Source organism: Artemia sp. Qi Xiang Cuo, chromosome 13 (genome assembly GCF_049724085.1).
Source record: "Artemia sp. Qi Xiang Cuo chromosome 13, ASM4972408v1, whole genome shotgun sequence".
NCBI lineage: Eukaryota > Metazoa > Arthropoda > Branchiopoda > Anostraca > Artemiidae > Artemia > Artemia sp. Qi Xiang Cuo.
Genome location: NC_142806.1, coordinates 29,832,650 through 29,851,058, shown reverse-complemented (window position 1 = coordinate 29,851,058; position 18,409 = coordinate 29,832,650). Strand labels below are relative to the sequence as shown.

Here is an 18,409-nt window from a genome sequence, read left to right as displayed (position 1 = left end):
ATCACTGAAATAGTTGAAATTACTTATTCAACTATTTCAACAAATATCTCTAGAAAGTCAAAAATTAAAAACAATCTGATATGTTAAATTAGAAGCGGGAAAATCTGATGTTATTACGTAGACGCACCTGTTCAGTCTAAGTAAAAGGATTCCATGAATTTCAACTATTCTTTTTTCGAAGTTTTGACTTTAAATTTTGAACGTGGAGAGTAATTGGAGCTTTACTAGTTGTTTTACTTCTAGTTGTTTTACTGGTACATGGCTTAATCTTCGAATATTCCATTTATCAATACAGTCTTGCACTCTCTCTTTCTGACTTTCACTGCGATTACATCTTACTCTTTGATTGTTTTCTGCTCTGTAATCAATTCTTCCGCACAAAAGTAAACACTGGAGTTTTTGTCATCTTTTGGATTTAGTCTAATAATGCCAACATCTGCCACTAGTAGCACACGATAAAAACAATGCTTAGAACTTTTTTTGCTAACGACTACCTTAATAGTCATTTTATATCAGTTTACCGGACTGTCTTGAACTCTCTATATAATTTCATCCTAATTACTCTTCACATTTTAACTCTTTTTTGTTCTCTAATTTTTTTTTCAGGCAAAAATGAGATAGGAATAAAGTTTATATAGTACAAAGAAAGATTTTATCTTAGACATCCTCCCTGTCTTTATTTCAGCGCTAAATAAACTTTCTTGCCTAGGTATCTTAAAATGATGCAGCAACTGGGACCCAAGGTTCACAGCTGCCGAATAAAACAAGCGACTGTGTGAATTAATTAGATCGAACCATTTAAAGGCAAAACAAAATCTTAGCTGCTTAAGAGAGAGAGAGAGAGAGAGAGAGAGAGAGAGAGAGAGAGAGAGAGAGAGAGAGAGAGAGAGAGAGAGAGAGAGAGAGAGAGAGAGAGAGAGAGAGAGAGAGAGAGAGAGAGAGAGAGAGAGAGAGAGAGAGAGAGAGAGAGAGAGAGAGAGAGAGAGAGAGAGAGAGAGAGAGAGAGAGAGAGAGAGAGAGAGAGAGAGAGAGAGAGAGAGAGAGAGAGAGAGAGAGAGAGAGAGAGAGAGAGAGAGAGAGAGAGAGAGAGAGAGAGAGAGAGAGAGAGAGAGAGAGAGAGAGAGAGAGAGAGAGAGAGAGAGAGAGAGAGAGAGAGAGAGAGAGAGAGAGAGAGAGAGAGAGAGAGAGAGAGAGAGAGAGAGAGAGAGAGAGAGAGAGAGAGAGAGAGAGAGAGAGAGAGAGAGAGAGAGAGAGAGAGAGAGAGAGAGAGAGAGAGAGAGAGAGAGAGAGAGAGAGAGAGAGAGAGAGAGAGAGAGAGAGAGAGAGAGAGAGAGAGAGAGAGAGAGAAAGAGAGAGAAAGAGAGAGAGAGAGAGAGAGATAGAGACAGACAGAGAGAGAGAGAGAGAGAGAGAGAGAGAGAGAGAGAGAAAGAGACAGAGACACAGAGAAAGAGAGAGAGAAAGAGAGAGAGAGAGAGATGGATTCTTTTGGGTATCCGACTGACTGACCATAATTTTAAATAGTGATTCTGACAAAAATGTGATTCTATCCTGTTTTCTAGGGCTATAATGAGAGGAAGGTTGAAAAGTTTAGGCCTACTTATGTGTCAATATTTTCTTTTTTCTTAAGAAAAAAACATTTTCTTATTGAACAGAAAATTTTGATTTCTTTTTTATTTGTCTTTTGAAAAACAGCAAGCGTTAATCAGCTTTTGTATTCAGGCCTCAATTACTAGATGGCATCGCTGCAGCTCAAACATTTGAAGGTCACTCTGCAGTAATGAATTTTGTAGAATTGAATAAAGAAGGTGACGTAGATCTCATTGAAAGGTACCTTATGGTACTTTCGTTGGCTACAAATGTACCTGAAACAATTGTTGAAGGTAAAATAGTAACTTGTTCATTGTTTTTGTCTCATTTTTATTCTTGTTTTTCTGTGTTTGTTTTCGTTATTTTTCTATTCTGTTTTTATTCTATTTCTTTATATAGTCCTTTTATTCTATTTCTTTTATTCCTTTGTCTATTTAATTATTTTATTATCATTTAATTCTTTTCTAGTATTTGTTGCTTTTCTTTCTGTGTTTTATTTGCTTTGCTATGATTCTAATCTAATTTATTATCCTTATATTTTTATAAAATAAAGGATAATTCTTTCTTATTTTCTTCTAATATGAATCACATTTAAAGATACATTATACAACTTTCAATGGCTATAGGTGCACCAGAAACAGTTGTGAAGGTGAAATAGTAGCTTTTTAATTATTTGGTTCCATTTCTATTCTTCTCTGTTTTGTTCTTTTTCATTATTTCCTATTCTTCTTTATTCCTCTTTTACTCTATTTTCTAACTTTAACTAAACAAATTAGCATAGAAAGAGTTTTATTTACATTCAACAAACGAATACATCAACAAGCAAAAGCGAGCAAATATAAACAAACAACAACTATCTATGTCATTTTTCATCTATTCTCTTTTGTTTTTTTTTCTTCTATTCTCATTTGGCTCTGCTGGGCAATACTGGCCCAGGGTTTGATCCCCGCCGCAGCAAGGCTGGAGGACAAGCATGCTACTTGTGCCTGTGAAAAAGACCCAGCAACTGAAACGTCGATTTGACATCCTATATGCCAGCAACAGCTATGGAGGATCTCTATCCTTTTTTTCTATTTTCATTTTATTCTTCTCTATTATTCTTAATTCTTCTTTTTCATTCTTTTTCCTTTATCTGTCTATTCTAATTTATTCTTCTTTTATTCTCGTAGTAATTAAGTAAATTTAATAGCGCTTAAAGCCCTAGGGCCATGGCAATAGAGAACAAAAAAGAAAATTCACTTTTAAATAATTAACATTACCTAAACATAACATGAACATTACATAGCACAAACAAATAAAAAACAAATCACAAAATATACATCTGTGCTTCATCGCCAACGTGAGAACTCGTTCTAAATTTTTAACACTTGTAAAGCAGTCTTCCTTCATTACATTCATCAACCATCTCTCATCAATCTTACGCTTCCATACACTTCATTTCTCATCTCAATCATATTGATCTTATTTCAACCTTGCACTAAAGTAGTGGATGTCTAGGTTTTAATAGGGAAAATTAAACGAATTTAATAAAAATTAAAACAAGCTTCATTACGTGAGACCCCTCCCCCCTAAAGAACCAGAATTTGTTTTTATCATTTATAGAAGTTTTTCAGTTCCCTTGTTTTCACGTGTATTTGGCTTTTCTTTTTTCTCTATCACCGTTTATTCTAAATCTATAAGTAGAATAAAAATATGAATGGTTCATTGGGTGTTGCAAGAAATATTATAGGATCTTAAAAATAGTTTGAATAAGTATGCCACTACCTATAATTTAAATACACACAGTGTAAGTTTATAGAGGGCTAGATAGGGAAGGATTTAAAAGATTTAATTTTACATTTTTTACACCAAAAGATTCTGAAGGTTCATAGTAACTCTATGAAAGAGGGAGATGATTTTGTGTGGGAGGGGGGGGTGGGCTTCTAAGTTCTTGTCATCAGACCACCTACCTGAAAGGGGTTGTTGGATCTCAACAATACGTAGTAGGAAGTAAGAGCTAATTTATAATTGTATTATCAATGGTCAGGATCTTACCCTATTTAGCGGAAAGAAGGGTGCCCCTTAATTCAGTGCAGTAAGAAATGTATCAGAGGTGGTTGCTATATCTCAACTAAATATAGTGGGAAGATACTAAAAGCAATTGTCTTAACAATGTCTTTGGGGGGGGGGGTGGGGTATGTAATCAATCAAGAATCTATAAAAGATGACAGAGGACTCCTAAATTCATGTCTTCACGACATCTACCTGAATGGGTTGTCCGATATCAACCAAACTGGATGAGAGGTAAGAACTGGTGTCATAGTTGTGCCTATTTTGAGTTTAGACTTGTTTTTATCTCTGTGAGGACGAAGGGTTGGTGTATAGATTCGTGGAATGAAGAGCAGGTGAAATAGTTTTTGAATTGAGCCGGGCGGAAAGTGAAAGCTAATTTCCACATTATTCCTTTTTGAGGTTCGGACCTGATCTGACGTCTGGTGGAGGAATATGGTCTTATCTACTCGACAAGATGTCTATCAATACGGTTTATCGGGTCTCAATTACACCTGTTAATAACTAACAGTCATGGGGATTGTCATAATGATGTCTTCTCTGAGTCTAAGACCTATTTGACTCCTGCTGGGTATAAGGGGATCCTAAGTTCTTTCCCATTAGAGTGTCCTCTAGAAGGGTCATCGGATCTCAGTCAAATTTAGAGCTAGCGTTCTAAGCTAGCCTTTTCGGCCCAGGTATAGTATGACCTCTTTGATGAGGGGGAGGGGGTGTAGGATAAAGGGGTCCCTAGATCTTCGTCATTCACTCTTGTACCAGCTGAGCTTTGTGGGAAGTACCAATTAGGCTCTTAGTTGTGCATTTTTAAGGGGTGCATCTGATTTCACCTCTGTGGAGAGGGGGGTCGGGGATTCTAGTGAAGTTACCCTGAAGGCTGATAGAATTCAGCCTAACCTGGCTAACCGGTAGAGCTGACCGCAATGTGACCGCAATATCCAGTATATTTTCGTGAAATTCATTTATCGTCATGGAAAGACAGTGTGGTCTTCGAAATTATCTAACTTTTAAGGTATTTTAATCCCAATAGGATTTAAGTTACCAAGGTTCCACCGTTACTCCATGACTATTGTGACTAATACACAGACACCATTTTCATTTTTAAGATTTTATCATTCCTTAAGTCTTTTTACTACAGTCTCTAAATTTCAGAAACAAAATTTAAAATAAATTTAACATAATTTAAATTCATATGTACTGGCATACCAAGAAAGGTTGCTCCAAAGAAGACTGACAAAAAGGGCACTGCAACACGACGGCTAGTACTAAGCATACATTATGAATTATTCGATATAATTTCCAAGTCGTAAACAAACAATTATAGTTGGTTCTTTCTTCTATTATCATTTTCAATTAAAAGATGCATGGTCCAGACACATTAAAAGGGGAGAAACGAATTTGATTTATCATAGATTACAAAAAAAATCGTAAAAGATCCAACGGGACAAGATTCCGAAGACCCATGCCATATTTAGATGCATGAGACCAATATAAGGCAGTTATTGGCCAGTTCGGTCAAATCCAATGACCTTTAACATAACAGCCGTGATCACTTCTTCCCATGATACAGAAAGAACAGCTTAAAAGGACGATTTCTTTGCTTGAATAAAATAATTGAACTATCTTTAGTAGTAAAACTAAGTACAAATGCAAACCAAATATTTGAAAAAATATAAACCCAATATTCACAGCGAATGAGAGCGATTGGATGTTTTACCGTAGAGTTTTCAGTGTTTAGTTTTGTAGAAAGAACATGTGCTACAGATGCCAAACAGAGATCTAGTGATTTAGCTGCCTTGACGACCTTCACGCCATGGTTTGCACGTTTCAATAAATCTGAAAAACGAGGTAAGTGAATATGGAACTGAATGTGAAAAGAAATTAGTAAAACATCGTCATCGTTTTCAAACATAAAAGTTCCGTTCATCAACCTACTAACGACATTTATGAGGCTTTATTTTAAACAAAAGTGAATTCAGTTTGAAGAAGAGAGAAAGAGGAAGCGAGAGTCTCATAGGAAAACGCTTGTATGCTCCATCTTACATTTACAGTTCGTCGTGGAATTGAACAACTCCCAAAATGAGTTTTATGTCCACGAAGCGACGGCAAAGCAAATTGCCTGAAGTTTACTTTTTACGGATCAACTTGTTCAAATATTTTCTTTTTTGATTACCCACTGGACGATTTCCTCTGATAATAAACCATCTACAAAATGGTTAGCTAATCGATATTAGGATACAAATTAACTAAAAGCTGATATAAAACTAAAACGCTCATATGGCAGTTGCTACCAGCAACAAACACTCCATAAGCTAATAAGTTGTAGTCAAACCCTTTAAAAACGCAACTGAAACCGAGACAGCCAATCGCCACCCACTTAATTAATATTTCATAAGCCCTCATAATGGATACTGGTTTAAACAAAAAAATTGGACCTAACACACGGGAGTCGAATGTAACACGGACACCTGAAACCATAGCTCTACCGGTTAGCCAGGTTAGGCTGAATTCTATCAGCCTTCAGGGTAACTTCACGAGAATCCCCGACCCCCCTCTCTACCGAGGGGACATCAGATGCACCCCCTCAAAATGCATAACAAAGAGCCTAATTGGTACTTCCCACAAAGCTCAGCTGGTACAAGAGTGAATGACGAAGATCTAGGGACCCCTTTATTCTACACCCCCTCCCCCTCATCAAAGAGGTCACTTTATACCTGGGCCGAAAAGGCTGGATTAGAACACTAGCTCTAAATTTGACTGAGATCCGATGACCCTTCTAGAGGACACTCTAATGGGAAAGAACTTAGGATCCCCTTTATACCCAGCAGGAGTCAAATAGGTCTTAGACTCAGAGAAGACATCATTATGACAATCCCCATGACTGTTAGTCATTAACAGGTGTAATTGAGACCCGATAACCCGTATTGATAGACATCTTCACGAGTAGATAAGACCATATTCCTCCACCAGACGTCAGATCAGGTCCAAACCTCAAAAAGGAATAATGTGGAAATTAGCTTTCACTTTCCGCCCGGCTCAATTCAAGAACTATTTCACCTGCTCTTCATTCCACGAATTTATACACCAACCCTTCGTCCTCACAGAGATAAAAACAAGTCTCAACTCAAAATAGTCACAACTATGACACCAGTTCTTACCTCTCATCCAGTTTGATTGATATCGGACAACCCATTCAGGTAGATGTCGTGAAGACATGAATTTAGGAGTCCTCTGTCATCTTTTATAGATTCTTGATTGATTACATACCCCCCCCCCCAAAGAAGTTGTTAAGACAATTGCTTTTAGTATCTTCCCACTATATTTAGTTGAGATATAGCAACCACCTCTGATACATTTCTTACTGCAATGAATTAAGGGGCACCCTTCTTTCCGCTAAATAGGGTAAGATCCTGACCATCGATAATATAATTATAAATTAGCTCTTACTTCCTACTATGTATTGTTGAGATCCAACAACCCCTTTCAGGTAGGTGGTCTGATGACAAGAACTTAGAAGCCCCCAACCCCCCCCCCCCTCCCCCACAAAATCATCTCCCTCTTTCATAGAGTTACTATGAACCTTCAGAATCTTTTGGTGTAAAAAATGTAAAATTAAATCTTTTAAATCCTTCCCTATCTAGCCCTCTATAAACTTACACTGAGTGTATTTAAATTATAGGTAGTGGCATACTTATTCAAACTATTTTTAAGATCCTATAATATTTCTTGCAACACTCAATGAACCATTCATATTTTTATTCTACTTATAGATTTAGAATAAACGGTGATAGAGAAAAAAGAAAAGCCAAATACACGTGAAAACAAGGGAACTGAAAAACTTCTATAAATGATAAAAACAAATTCTGGTTCTTTAGGGGGAGGGGTCTCACGTAATGAAGCTTGTTTTAATTTGTATTAAATTCATTTAATTTTCCCTATTAAAACCTAGAAATCCACTACTTTAGTGCAAGGGTGAAATAAGATCAATATGATTGAGGTGAGAAATGAAGTGTATGGAAGTGTAAGATCGATGAGAGATGGTTGATGAATGTAATGAGGGAAGACTGCTTTGCAAGTGTTAAAAATTTAGAACGAGTTCTCACGTTGGCGATGAAGCACAGAAGTAGATTTTGTGATTTGTTTTTTATTTGTTTGTGCTATGTAATGTTCATGTTATGCTTAGGTAATGTTAATTATTTAAAAGTGAATTTTCTTTTTTGTTCTCTATTGTCATGGCCCTAGGGCTTTAAGCGCTATTAAATTTACTTAATTACTACGAGAATAAAAGAAGAATAAAGTAGAATAGACAGATAAAGGAAAAAGAATGAAAAAGAAGAATTAAGAATAATAGAGAAGAATAAAATGAAAATAGAAAAAAGGATAGAGATCCTCCATAGCTGTTGCTGGCACACAGGACGTCGAATTGACGTTTCCGTTACTAGGTCTTTTTCACAGGCACAAGTAGCATGCTTGTCCTCCAGCCTTGCAGCGGCGGGGATCAAACCCCGGGCCAGTATTGCCCAGCAGAGCCAAATGAGAATAGAAGAAAAAAAACAAAAGAGAATAGATGAAAAATGACATAGATAGTTGTTGTTTGTTTATATTTGCTCGCTTTTGCTTGTTGATGTATTCGTTTGTTGAATGTAAATAAAACTCTTTCTATGCTAATTTGTTTAGTTAAAGTTAGAAAATAGAGTAAAAGAGGAATAAAGAAGAATAGGAAATAATGAAAAAGAACAAAACAGAGAAGAATAGAAATGGAACCAAATAATTAAAAAGCTACTATTTCACCTTCACAACTGTTTCTGGTGCACCTATAGCCATTGAAAGTGGTATAATGTATCTTTAAATGTGATTCATATTAGAAGAAAATAAGAAAGAATTATCCTTTATTTTATAAAAATATAAGGATAATAAATTAGATTAGAATCATAGCAAAGCAAATATAACACAGAAAGAAAAGCAACAAATACTAGAAAAGAATTAAATGATAATAAAATAATTAAATAGACAAAGGAATAAAAGAAATAGAATAAAAGGACTATATAAAGAAATAGAATAAAAACAGAATAGAATAATAACGAAAAAAAACACAAAAAAACAAGAATAAAAATGAGACAAAAACAATGAACAAGTTACTATTTTACCTTCAACAATTGTTTCAGGTACATTTGTAGCCAACGAAAGTACCATAAGGTACCTTTCAATGAGATCTACGTCACCTTCTTTATTCAATTCTACAAAATTCATTACTGCAGAGTGACCTTCAAATGTTTGAGCTGCAGCGATGCCATCTAGTAATTGAGGCCTGAATACAAAAGCTGATTAACGCTTGCTGTTTTTCAAAAGACAAATAAAAAAGAAATCAAAATTTTCTGTTCAATAAGAAAATGTTTTTTTCTTAAGAAAAAAGAAAATATTGACACATAAGTAGGCCTAAACTTTTCAACCTTCCTCTCATTATAGCCCTAGAAAACAGGATAGAATCCCATTTTTGTCAGAATCACTATTTAAAATTATGGTCAGTCAGTCGGATACCCAAAAGAATCCACTCTCTCTCTCTTTCTCTCTCTCCCTCTCTGTCTGGCTGTCTCTTTCTCTCTCTCTCGCTCTCTCTCTCTCTCTTTCTCTCCCCATCTCTCTCTCTCTCTCTCTCTCTTTCTCAGTCTCTTTCTCTCTCTCTCTCTCTCTATCTCTCTCTCTCTCTCTCTCTCTCTCTCTCTCTCTCTCTCTCTCTCTCTCTCTCTCTCTCTCTCTCTCTCTCTCTCTCTCTCTCTCTCTCTCTCTCTCTCTCTCTCTCTCTCTCTCTCTCTCTCTCTCTCTCTCTCTCTCTCTCTCTCTCTCTCTCTCTCTCTCTCTCTCTCTCTCTCTCTCTCTCTCTCTCTCTCTCTCTCTCTCTCTCTCTCTCTCTCTCTCTCTCTCTCTCTCTCTCTCTCTCTCTCTCTCTCTCTCTCTCTCTCTCTCTCTCTCTCTCTCTCTCTCTCTCTCTCTCTCTCTCTCTCTCTCTCTCTCTCTCTCTCTCTCTCTCTCTCTCTCTCTCTCTCTCTCTCTCTCTCTCTCTCTCTCTCTCTCTCTCTCTCTCTCTCTCTCTCTCTCTCTCTCTCTCTCTCTCTCTCTCTCTCTCTCTCTCTCTCTCTCTCTCTCTCTCTCTCTCTCTCTCTCTCTCTCTCTCTCTCTCTCTCTCTCTCTCTCTCTCTCTCTCTCTCTCTCTCTCTCTCTCTCTCTCTCTCTCTCTCTCTCTCTTAAGCAGCTAAGATTTTGTTTTGCCTTTAAATGGTTCGATCTAATTCATTCACACAGTCGCTTGTTTTGTTCGGCAGCTGTGAACCTTGGGTCCCAGTTGCTGCATCATTTTAAGATACCTAGGCAAGAAAGTTTATTTAGCGCTGAAATAAAGACAGGGAGGATGTCTAAGATAAAATCTTTCTTTGTACTATATAAACTTTATTCCTATCTCATTTTTGCCTGAAAAAAAAATTAGAGAACAAAAAAGAGTTAAAATGTGAAGAGTAATTAGGATGAAATTATGTAGAGAGTTCAAGACAGTCCGGTAAACTGATATAAAATGACTATTAAGGTAGTCGTTAGCAAAAAAAGTTCTAAGATTGTTTTTATCGTGTGCTACTAGTGGCAGATGTTGGCATTATTAGACTAAATCCAAAAGATGACAAAAACTCCAGTGTTTACTTTTGTGCGGAAGAATTGATTACAGAGCAGAAAACAATCAAAGAGTAAGATGTAATCGCAGTGAAAGTGAGAAAGAGAGAGTGCAAGACTGTATTGATAAATGGAATATAAGAAAGATTAAGCCATGTACCAGTAAAACAACTAGTAAAGCTCCAATTACTCTCCACGTTGAAAATTTAAAGTCAAAACTTCGAAAAAAGAATAGTTGAAATTCATGGAATCCTTTTACTTAGACTGAACAGGTGCGTCTACGTAATAACATCAGATTTTCGTTCCGCAGCAATAAAACCCCGAGGATTGTATTGGGAATAATATCTTAACGTCATTGCAGCATGGTAAGCCAATCAAACTACAATGGTTGACATATCTATTCAATTATTTATAAGTTTATTCAATTTCATTTATTTGTCGCTGGTATTTTCAGGATTAATTAGCGTTTCTCGGTCATTCCTCTTGCCCTAATCCGAAGTTTATACATAATCCCAACTTTCCTTGTCCTCATCAAATTCAGGGGTACGGGGAACAAGTCTATTTTAAAGTATACAGAGAAAAATGAAGTGTTAGAATATCCAGTTCCCGACTACTGTTGTTAGTGTGGTTCGTTTATACTATGTAAGTGTTTACTTATGCAAGTATTGTGTAGTGTTTATATTATGTAATTGTTTACTAGTTTATGCTATATAATGTTAGTAGGTGAGAAGTGAATAATTCGGGAAGGGTATTGAACGTTTTGAATTCAATTAAAGTTTGAAGGTTTAATAATAACGGGATAATCCAAATTTGGTAAATTTAACTTAAAAAAGGGGGGAGAATTTGTAAAGTATTTGGAATATAAATTCGAGAAGCCTTTTCCGGGTGTCTCATTTCTTGAGTTATTTGGCAAGTTATGTGTCAACGAGAGTGGTCCAGGGGGGCTCGCTGGACTAGGGCTAGTCGTAGGCAAGGACTCGTTCCCAGGCATGGTCGAACAACCAATAGCTGGAACTTCCGTTCCAGGAAAGTTATACTCTTGGTACACTTCTAAAGTCAGTCCATCTTTCGCTTTCGTCTTAGCTAGTTGTTCTTGTTCTACCTTATTTCCTTTGTGCGTGTACTCTCACGTTATTCAATAAAGACCTTATACCAACGTTTACTGACTATCTTCGAATTTACGTAAACCGTTACATCTGCCAATATAAAAAGAGCATACAAATAAAGAAGTAGACAGAGGTTTACACTATGGTAGCCAACATCACTACAGTTGTTGATCATGGGTAAGAACAATGAGAATTTTAAGGCAATTAGTTTCTTTGAATTTTACAAGCCGCAATGTCACAAATTTATTCTCAAGAGTGCTTGATGATTCCTTAATATTCCATGGAACAGAATTAAAGTATGAAATTCCCTATTTTCAAGAAGTGATACTATGAAAAGGAATGACAAAAAAAGAAAAGAAAAAAAGAAGCAGAATCTATCTTGGTTAGCTAAGTTTGTGTATAATATTACAATAGTAGTATCCCAATTTCTTAACTCGTAACGACAATGTATAAACGAGTGATTAATGTAATTAATTAAATTAAATATTACCGGTTAGCATCTTCAGGACAGACACGATTGAAGAGCGAGCTTCTTCATTTAAAAAATGAGCCGCCATCTAAACGACATGCAACTCAAGTCCCTCGTCCAATCCTATCAATCACATCAAACGAGATGAAGGATATTCCTTCCACACTAAAAATTGTTTCTGTATTTGAAGAAACTCAGTCATATTAATTCACGTAAAAACATGTCTCACAATATAACTTCTGGCTAGGATATCATTTTTATCTGGAAGGAATTTGGTCATAGCAATATAACTGAAGTTTCTTTAGAGCATTGACTGTAAGCCTTTATAAGTAAATTTTCCTTTAGACTGGCTCTGATTTTTTTGGAGTGGCAAGAAACTACCTCTATATCCTCATTGACTACCACTCTTCTAAAGCCTTCTCTATGGCATCAACCTCGCACCAAACAGCTGTTCTTCTCAAATACCTTTCAGCCTCAAATCTTTAGAGTTACCACTAATGTGATAAAGTTTACCATCTATTTCCTTCAGATACCAAATCATACTCTACAATCGATTCTCTACGAGTCCACGCAGAGAACAACTTAGGGTGGGGGTGTATTGGCCAGTCACTGAATTTAAAAGTTTCTAATTAAAGTTCATGAAATCACCGACATTCTTCGCTACATATATTCCAGATGGAAAAGAGTAACTGTCAGCTCCTCAAAAAATTCAATGGCGTCCTTCTACAATACAGCTAAAAGAATGGCGGTCAAAACGTCGACTTTATTCATATATTCATCTATATTTTGACTATATTATGTGCGTAGTAGATGGTACTGCTAGTAAATGAAGACGTCAAATCCTATTAACCAAACATGAAATCAGGAAAATTGCTTAATAGTTAGCATTAACTGATAAGGTGTGTCTGAAAAAAAAAACAAATCAGGCGAAAAACAAAAACGGTACAACCAAAAATCGATGCAAAAATCATTCAATCTAATAGGATGTAATCCTTCCAAGACTGCTTATCACGAATCCATCTAGTCGAGTAAGAATGCTGACTTCTTCCATAAACTGTCAGGAATAATTGTAAATTATCAATAAATATCTAAGAATTATTAGTAGCTTGCAAATGAAGAGATGGCATACAAATTGACGATTAAATTTAGTCTAAATAATTTGCCTGGCTGAGTTCAGAGTCGGGTTAGTCAAAAATGTAACCCAGCGTTAAAATATATGCTAGCGGTAACTTTATAATTTAATATCAGTATAAAATTGAATTATATATTTTAACTGTAGTTCAAACATACATTGCTACTTCAAGGCTCAAAAATGAAATTTTGATGGAAAGTTTTAAGTTCTTCGGATTTCATATGGGTTAATTAATCGAGGTTTCACCGTTGATACTATAATTTAGTGATATGCAGCCGAATCATAGCAGTTTACAATTACTTCAACAAATAATCCTGTAGGTTTCCTAGAACAATTAATGCTACTGCATGTTTGAATAACGATCCCAATTTCCAATATAGTCTTCAGGCTTCTTGCGGATTAACTAACCGAGGCAGTACCAGATCTTTGATTAAGTGATCTGCTGCCAAATCTTAGGAGTTCACTCTTACTTCGACAAATAATTCTAGAGGTTCCTTAGAACTAATAACCTTAATTCAAGTTTCAAAAACGAAATTCAGAGATAATTTTTCGGGGATTCAGGTTTTCCAAGATTATCAACATGGTCTTCAGATTTCTTGCGGATTACACAACCTAGGTGGCACCATTGAGATTTAATTTAATTATTTGTAACAAAATCATAGAAGTTTATTATTCCTTCGACAAATGATTCTGTAGGCGTTGCGGAACTAGCAATGTTACCCCAAGTTTCAACATTGAAATCCGTGAATACTTTCTCAAAACTTTCAGGTTCTGCAAATCTATCAATTTAGTTTTCAGGATTCTTGCAGATTAAATAGCCGAGGTCGCAGCCTTGAGATTCAATTTAGTATTGTGCAGCAGAATCACAGCAGTTTACAATTACTTCGACAAACAATTCTGTAGGTTTTGTAAAACTAGTAATACTACTCTAAGTTTCAATATTGAAATCCAATGAAAGTTTTTCAGGGCTTCAGGTTTTTCAAGATTATCAATATGATCTTCAGATTTGTTGCGGATTACATAACTGAGGTAGCACCCTTTAGATTCAATTTAGCCTTCTGCAGCAGAATCATAGTAGTTTACTATTACTTCGACAAACAATGCTGTAGGTTTTGTAGAACTAGTAATACCACTCTTAGTTTCAATATTGAAATCCAATGAAACTTTTTCAGGGCTTAGGGTTTTTCAAGATTACCAATATGGTCTTCAGGTTTCTGGTGGATTACATAACCGAGGTAGCACCATTGAGATTCGATTTAGCTTTCTGCAGCAAAATCATAACAAGTTTACTATTACTTCGACAAACATTTTTCAGGTTTTGTAGAACTAGTACATGTTACTCTAAGTTTCAATATTGAAATCCAATGAAACTTTTTCAGGGCTTCAGGTTTTTCAAGATTATCAATATGATCTTCAGATTTGTTGCGGATTACATAACTGAGGTAGCACCCTTTAGATTCAATTTAGCCTTCTGCACCAGAATCATAGCAGTTTACTTTTACTTCGACGAACAATGCTGTAGGTTTTGTAAAACTAGTAATACTACTCTTAGTTTCAATATTGAAATCCAATGAAACTTTTTCAGGGCTTAGGGTTTTTCAAGATTACCAATATGGTCTTCAGGTTTCTGGTGGATTACATAACCGAGGTAGCACCATTGAGATTCGATTTAGCTTTCTGCAGCAAAATCATACCAAGTTTACTATTACTTCGACAAAACATTTTTCAGGTTTTCTAGAACTAGTACATATTACTCTAAGTTTCAATATTGAAATCCAATGAAACTTTTTAAGGGCTTCAGGTTTTTCAAGATTATAAATATGGTCTTCAGGTTTCTTGTGGATTACACAACAGAGGTAGCACCATTGAGATTCGATTTAGCCTTCTGCAGCAAAATCATACCAGTTTACTATTACTTCGACAAAAAAATTTTCAGGTTTTGTAGAAATAGTACATGTTACTCTAAGTTTCAATATTGAAATCCAATGAAACTTTTTCAGGGCTTCAGGTTTTTCAAGATTGTAAATATGGTTTTCAGGTTTCTTGTGGATTACATAACCAAGATAGCACCACTGAGATTATATTTAGCTTTCTGCAGCAGAATCATAAGAGTTTACCATTACTTCGACAATAATTCTGTAGGTTTTGTAGAACCAGTAATGTTACTCCAAGTTTCAACATTGAAATTCCTGAAAACATTTTCAGTGCTTCAGGTTTTCCAAAACTATCAATATAGTTTTCAGGCTTCTTGCAGATTGAATAGCCGATGTAGCACCATAGTCAGAGCAGTCTATTACTATATATATAGCACCATAGTCAGAGAGTTCAGCAGCCAAGTCAGAGCAGTCTATTATTATTTCAAAAATTCGAAGAAGATTTTTCGGGGCTTCAGGTTTTCCAAAATTTTCAAGATCATCTTCAAATTTCCTTCGGGTTACATAACAGAGGTAGCACCATTGAAATTCTGACTTAGAAAACTGCAGCCAAATCATATCAGTTCCCTATTGCTTCGCCAAATGATTCTGTAGGTTTCGTAGAAACAACAATACTGCTTCGTAAGTTTCGATGACAAATTCCAACAATAATTTTTCATGGTTTCACGTTTTCCGAAATTTCTGTGCATTTCGCGGATGATCCTCGGAACACATGCGTCACACCGAGTTATACATTTGAAATTTTGCCTTCTGGTTTTTTATCGCTTTTCAGTAGATAATTAATACTTGACATACTATTTTATAGTTCAATACTGGAATTTTGAAGATACGAATGTAATTAGAAATTCAGGAGTTGATAAACTGCAGCGAATTTTTACTAACCTTCAACACATGACGACGCTTCGAACCTAAAAAAAGAATAAATTTTTAGTTCACGTAGAGATACTAAAGACTATAGTATGAATAACTATAGTGTATGTTATATGTGGTATTGCAGCTTTCATTAGGGTTTAGACAGACATAACGTCTTTTTGTACGCTTTAAGAGCGTAAACACACAAATGGTAAGCTGATTTTTTTCTTTACAGAATAGAGGGTGTTATTGACGAATAATTCTAAATTTCTCAAACATGGACACTGACGGAAGACAATTTGCTTTGTCAATCCATCAAATAGCTTACTAAGCCCACTAGTAACTCCACAAATCTTATCTTAAGGTCAAAATTCCGCAAAAAAACAAAACAAAGAAAAACACTCAAAATGAGAGTTAATCGAGAAATAAAACGCCGTTAAAAAGCTGACGTATAGACCTAATTGCATAAATAAAATCTTTCTGGACAGACGCTAAGTCTGTTCAGCCCTTTAGCTTCAAACTATTTACAAGCCATTTATGAAAGCCAGATATTTTCTATTATTCTTGGTTGTCTTCAGGTCCAGCGAACTTTGATCTTGTTTTGAATCTTGGGTTTAAAAGTCATATTGTCGGTTTTATCTTCCCTTGAACCGTAGATCGCATTTAGGATATTTTGTATTTACATGATATTCCTTCAAAGAATTTTTTATTAGAAGTCTAATTTTGTTCTTTGAACAATGTTTTCATACCCCAGCATTTATTTCAGCCCCTTTTCATGAGAATGAAACATTTAAAAGAAAGATTTTTTCTTCTCTTTTCTTCTGGAAGCACTAAGTATGATCTTGTATTACAACATGAAAGTTCACTTGCCTTTTTATTCAATTCAAACTATCCAGATATAAGAAATCGAAAGAATTTAAGATGAATAAAAAATATACTTTATTTTAACACTGAACTAATCACTAAATCTAGAACACAATGATATATTTTACTTTATTCAATAATTATTTTTTTAACTTTTGTTTTTTACTTTGATTTTATTTTTATAAAGATTCAGGTTTTGGGTTGTTTCTTATTTTTGTATAAGCAGGTTCTACCAGAGGCCAGTAGCAACGGTTTAATTTTTGCAGAAATGTAATAAGTCAATTTTGACATCTTATCTTACCATATTAGCTAGGTTAAAGGATATGATCTTTTAACTCGTATTTCTCAACTTACCAACTTTTTTCGTTTATGCATTTATAACTTAGATCAACTTGAGATCTATGTTATGTAAAGTCCAATCCCTTTTGCACCCCTCGTTTTCACTTATATTCATAGATTCTTCAGAGAAAAATTATTTTCTGCTTTTTAGTCCATTCTAAAAACAAGTTTAATTTTACATATATATATATATATATATATATATATATATATATATATATATATATATATATATATATATATATATATATATATATATAGTATATATATATATATATATATATATATATATATATATATATATATATATATATATATATATATATATATATATATATATATATATATATATATATATATATATATATATATATATATATATATATATATATATATATATATATATATATATATATATATATATATATATATATATATATATATATATATATATATATATATATATATATATATATATATATATATATATATATATATATATATATATATATATATATTATGTATATACATTCTTTTTTTAACAAACAAACAAATTTAACTGTCCGTGCACGGAGAGCCAAGTGTTCATTACGGCAGTTGTAAATACGATTATGGAACTACGGTTAATTACATTACACTAAGTATTAATTACATTACACTAAGTATACTACTTACTCTTTTGGTCACCTCCTTCTCCGGGGCCGGAAGGAAGAGTCTCCCCCTCTTTGCCCTTCTCCCCTTTTGGACGTTTCTCCTTTGGCGCCTCGGTTTTGCTGGACTTGTCCTTCTCATCCCTTCGGTCTGATTTCTTAGACTCTTTCCTAAAACAAATATAATACAAGGTTACCTTTTTGAGATAACAGAACAATAATGCTGCTATTCTCTTGAGACAAAGCGTAGGAAAAATTATTTTCCAGTTAAAAGTACCAAAAGGTGAACATTTCCCATCTCACCCCGATAGAAAAAGCATTTTTTTTTCAATCTAAAGGCTAGTGTGGATCCACTGATAGAAAAAAATACGCAGACAATTCGATCCGGGTTGCACTGAAGTTACCCTTGCCAACAGTCTTAAAGGCGACATCAGCCTAGATTCAAAATCGTGTATGCCCCTTGCTTTAGTAGCTACTAAAAGTGAATACTAAAACAACTAGGACTCAATCCAAATAGACTTGGTCGTATAACACATTTCAAGCCATATATGTAGAGCAAGTCCTGTCATTACCCGACTAGAGCATTGTCACTAGTTCGGCAATTCCAGGCGACCTTTTTTTTCTATAAGATATGTTGGTCCTTTAATGTGGGAAGATTCTTTAATTCTATATACAATTCTAGATACATACAAAGAATATCTGGCAATGAGGAGGAAAATTGATTTCGCATCATTGCTTTTACCTTAGGTTTGTAGTGAAATGCTTCCTCA

General features: G+C 34.8%; 2 protein-coding genes across 3 annotated transcripts in view; one reads left to right on the top strand and one right to left on the bottom strand.

Moving 5' to 3' along the window:
• LOC148945166 (pseudouridylate synthase 1 homolog) overlaps window positions 1-18,409 on the top strand; it is a 380,996-nt gene that overhangs the window by 173,820 nt on the left and 188,767 nt on the right. The gene's annotated exons all lie outside the window — the stretch shown is intronic.
• On the bottom strand, window positions 3,417-17,762 carry LOC148945170 (uncharacterized). Of its 2 annotated transcripts, XM_089098566.1 has the most exons (4): window positions 17,665-17,762; window positions 15,817-15,842; window positions 8,784-8,944; window positions 3,417-5,472 (listed from the first exon to the last, which is right to left on the bottom strand). In XM_089098566.1, exons 3-4 carry the CDS (start codon window positions 8,884-8,886, stop codon window positions 5,186-5,188), a joined length of 390 nt encoding a protein of 129 aa, XP_088954692.1. In that variant the 5' UTR covers window positions 8,887-8,944; window positions 15,817-15,842; window positions 17,665-17,762; the 3' UTR covers window positions 3,417-5,185. The 2 variants fall into 2 exon arrangements, with proteins under 2 accessions (XP_088954692.1, XP_088954693.1); XM_089098567.1 differs by lacking the exons at window positions 15,817-15,842; window positions 17,665-17,762 and adding an exon at window positions 11,890-12,896.